At 40.6% G+C, this 4,025-nt stretch overlaps 1 protein-coding gene across 2 annotated transcripts in view; it reads left to right on the top strand.

The window, feature by feature from the left end:
- Window positions 1-3,780, top strand: part of si:rp71-68n21.9 (kelch-like protein 9) — a 69,620-nt gene extending 65,840 nt beyond the window's left edge. For both annotated transcript variants that reach the window (XM_037686672.1, XM_037686671.1), the window contains exon 11: window positions 3,284-3,780. In XM_037686672.1, the coding sequence (XP_037542600.1) occupies window positions 3,284-3,780 (497 nt within the window). The remainder of the gene's footprint in view (window positions 1-3,283) is intronic.
- The last annotated feature ends 245 nt before the right edge of the window (window positions 3,781-4,025 follow it).

The raw sequence follows: 4,025 nt of genomic DNA, 5'->3' as shown, positions 1-4,025 counted from the left end.
AAGTCTGATCTTGATTCAGAAATTCTGGCCAACTATAGACCTATATCTAATCTAACTTTCATCTAAAAAATTCTAGAGAAAATAGTTGCAGGTCAGTTGCGTGAACATCTAAAAAGAAATAATCTGTTTGCAGAGTTTCAGTCAGGGTTTATAGCTCATCATAGCAAAGAAACAGCACTAGTAAAAGTCACTAATGATATTCTCATGGCCTCAGACAATGGACTTGTGTCTCTACTGGTCCTGTTAGACCTCAGTGCTGCATTTGATACAGTTGATCACAATATTTTACTACAGAGGCTTGAATATGATGCTGGGATTACAGGAACAGCTCTAAAATTATTTAAACCAGTTTGTAAATGTAAATAATAAATCTTTTTCATACACCAAAGTTAGTCATGGAGTTCCTCAGGGCTCAGTGCTAGGGCCAATACTCTTTACTTTATATATGCTTCCATTAGGTAAAATTATTAAACAACATGGGATAAATTTTCATTGTTATGCTGATGACACAAAATTATATTTATCCATTAAACCCAATGAATCCAATCAACTACTTAGACTACATGCATGTCTTAAAGACATAAAAACCTGAATGACCCTTAATTTTCTCCTGTTGAACACAGACAAGACTGAGGTTTTGGTTTTTTGGACCTGAGCACCTTAGGAATTAATTTTTCAGTCTTTCTTCCTCCTTAGATGGCATTAATCTCTCCTCCAGCTCTAATGTTAAAAATCTTGGTGTTATTTTTGATCAGGACATGTCTTTTATCCCCCACATTAAAAACGTTACTAGAACCTCCTTCTTCCACCTGCATAATGTCTCTAAAATTAGAAACATCTTATCTAAAAACGATGCAGAAAAACTGGCCCATGCATTTGTCACGTCTAGACTGGACTATTGCAATGGTTTATTATCTGGGTGTCCAAATACTTCTTTAAAACGTCTTCAGTTGATCCAAAATGCTGCTGCCAGAGTCTTAACTGGAGTTACTGGGAGAGATCATATCTCTCCAGTTTTAGCTTCTCTCCATTGGCTCCCTGTCAAATCCAGAATAGAATTCAAAATCTTACTTCTAACCTACAAAGCTCTCAACAACCTAGCTCCGTCTTATGTTACAGATCTTATTGTTCCATATTTTCCCAACAGAGCACTTCGCTCTCAGACTGCAGGTTTACTTGTGGTTCCTAGTTTCCAAAAACAGAATGGGAGGAAGATCTTTTAGTTCTCAGGCTCCTCTCTTGTGGAACCAACTTCCAGTTTCTGTCCATGAGGCTGACACATTGTCCAGTTTTAAAACTAGGCTTAAGACTTTCCTTTTTGCTAAATCCTTTAGGTAGGGTCGGCTTGGGTTTCCTGAGCTGTCCCTTAGTTATGCTGCTATAGGCTTAGACTGCTGGAGGACAAACTGACCACACTTTTCACTCTACTACTGTCTTTACTTACTCTTCTCAACCTGTTTTGCATTTGTAACTATTTTTTCTACCCTTAACATGTGTTTTTTGTCTTTCAGGTACACCTGGACCTATATCTGGACCTGAACCTATACCTGGACCTATATTTGGACCTGGACCTATACCTGGACCTACCATTATGTGTTCGTCTGTCTCTCCTTCCTGTCCTCTCAAACCAGCCGGTCAAATCAGATGGCCTCTTGTCCTGAGTCTGGTTCTGCCGGAGGTTTCTTCCTGTTGAAAGGGAGTTTTTTCTTTCCACTGTCTCCACTGTGCTTACTCAGGATGGGAGACTGCAACCAAGCCAAGATTCAACAAGTCTGTTGGATTCCTTAGATAGAGAACTTTACTAATTGGCTTTTATGTGAATGTTCCTGTAAAGTGTCCTGAGACAACTGTGTTGTGATTTGGCACTTTATAAATAAACTGAATTGAATTGAATTGAAGTACTCTACTACACACACATTCATACAACACTACTACACTGCTACAAAGCTAATCTAAACCATTCATTCTAAAGAGACTAATCAGTGCTTTAGATCACATTCATACATCGATGGGACTCGAATCGGAGGCAATGAATGAATGTGAATGTGGTAAGTGTCTTGCCCAGGGACACTTCAATTCAGTTCAATTTAGTTTATTTATATAGCACAACACATTTGTCTCATGGCACTTTAAAGGAACATTAACATACATAGAAGAGCCAATTAATAAAGTTCTCTATCTAAGGAAGCAGCAGACTCATTGAATATTCACTTCATCATAGTCTCCCATCCTGAGCAAGCACAGTGGCAACAGTGGAAATGAAAAAACTCCCTTTTAAAGGAAGAAACCTCCAGCAGAACCAGCTCAGGACAAGAGACCATCTGCTTTGACCAGCTGGTTGAGAGGACAGGAAGGAGAGACAGACGAACACAGAATGGTAGGTCCAGATATAGGTCCCGGTCCAGATATAGGTCCAGGTCTAGACATAGGTCCAGGTCCAGATATAGGTCCTAAGTAACTAATTAAGGGACAGCTCAGGAAACCCAAGCCAACCCTAACTATAGGATTTATCAAAAAGGAAATTCTTAAGCCTAGTTTTAAAACTGGATAATGTGTCAGCCTCATGGACAGAAACTGGAAGTTGGTTCCACAAGAGAGGAGCCTGAGAACTGGAATATCTGCCTCCCATTCTGCTTTTGGAAACTCTAGGAACCACAAGTAAACCTGCAGCCTGAGAGCAAAGTGCTCTGTTAGGAAAATATGGAACAACAATTTCTCCAACATAAGATGGAACTAGGTTTTTGAGAGCTTTGTAGGTTAGAAGTAAGATCTTGAATTCAGTTCTGGACTTGACAGGAAGCCAATGGAGAGAAGCTAAAACTGAAAAGATATGACTTCTACTATCAACTCTCCTTAAAACTCTGGCAGCAGCATTTTTGATCAGCTGAAGACTTTTTAATGAAGTTTGTGAACACCCAGATAGTAAACAATTACAATAGTGCTGTCACAGTTCAGCATGTGACTGCTGGTGGAATCAAACCCCCAATTCTCCCACTGGTGGACGACTGCTTTAACCACTCAGTCAAATATCCCCCAACAAGTCCATCAAAAGGAATCTGGCCAGATGCCCAGACCACCTTTTATAATAATTTACAACCCGGATCATTAAAAAAAACTAGAAGTTTTTTATTGGACATGGTTTTGTTTGAGTATTTACACACTGTAACGTTGGTATTCGAGCTTTTACTCTTATTTGAGTCTTATTTGAGAGACATACTGAACTTTATTTAGTTCAATATGTCTCTTATTCTTCCTCTCTTTAACTTTTTTCTTTGTCTCACAGGTGGGATCACTCGGGACACCTTCCAGAAGGAACTGTGGTGTTATGACCCTGTTGCAGACACATGGGGTCGGCGGGCCGACATGATGGAGCTCCGTGGCCTGCACTGCATGTGCACAGTGGGTGACAGACTCTACGTCATGGGAGGGAATCATTTCCGAGGCACCAGTGACTATGATGATGTTCTGAGCTGTGAATACTACAGCCCGAACACAGATCAGTGGACAGTAGTGGCACCAATGCCTCGGGGCCAGAGCGATGTGGGTGTGACGGTTTTCAACGGGCAGATTTATGTGGTTGGAGGGTATTCCTGGAACAGCAGATGCATGGTTGACATTGTCCAGCGATATGACCCAGAGGAGGATGTGTGGGACAGGGTGTTCAATGTATTAGAGCCACTGGGCGGGATTCGTGCTTGTACAATGACTGTTCATCTGCCAGAAGGGTCAGTGGATGAGGCTCAGATACATGAGTGTCCGTTACCCACAGCTAAGAGCTGATTGAACCTTTGATTTTCAGTTCACACTTTGGCAGAGTCCAAAACAAGGGTTAGTGCTGGATATAAATACAAGCTGCACATGCAAATAAGGGTACGTGCTTTATCATTCTGCTTTTTGAAAGTTTTACATCCATTTTACTGCAGTTGTCTTGGAAAGTGTTTTGTTATGTAGCATCTTTCCTGTTCAGATGCTCATGTTCCTTCTGTCTGGATTTTAACCAAGATTTACTAAATAAAAGCTTGAAG

The sequence above is a fragment of the Nematolebias whitei genome, chromosome 13 (assembly GCF_014905685.2).
Source record: "Nematolebias whitei isolate Nwh7 chromosome 13, NemWhi1, whole genome shotgun sequence".
NCBI classification, from domain to species: Eukaryota; Metazoa; Chordata; class Actinopteri; order Cyprinodontiformes; family Rivulidae; genus Nematolebias; species Nematolebias whitei.
The sequence above is the reverse complement of the archived record's forward strand: the minus strand, read 5'-3'. Positions and strand labels throughout refer to the sequence as shown.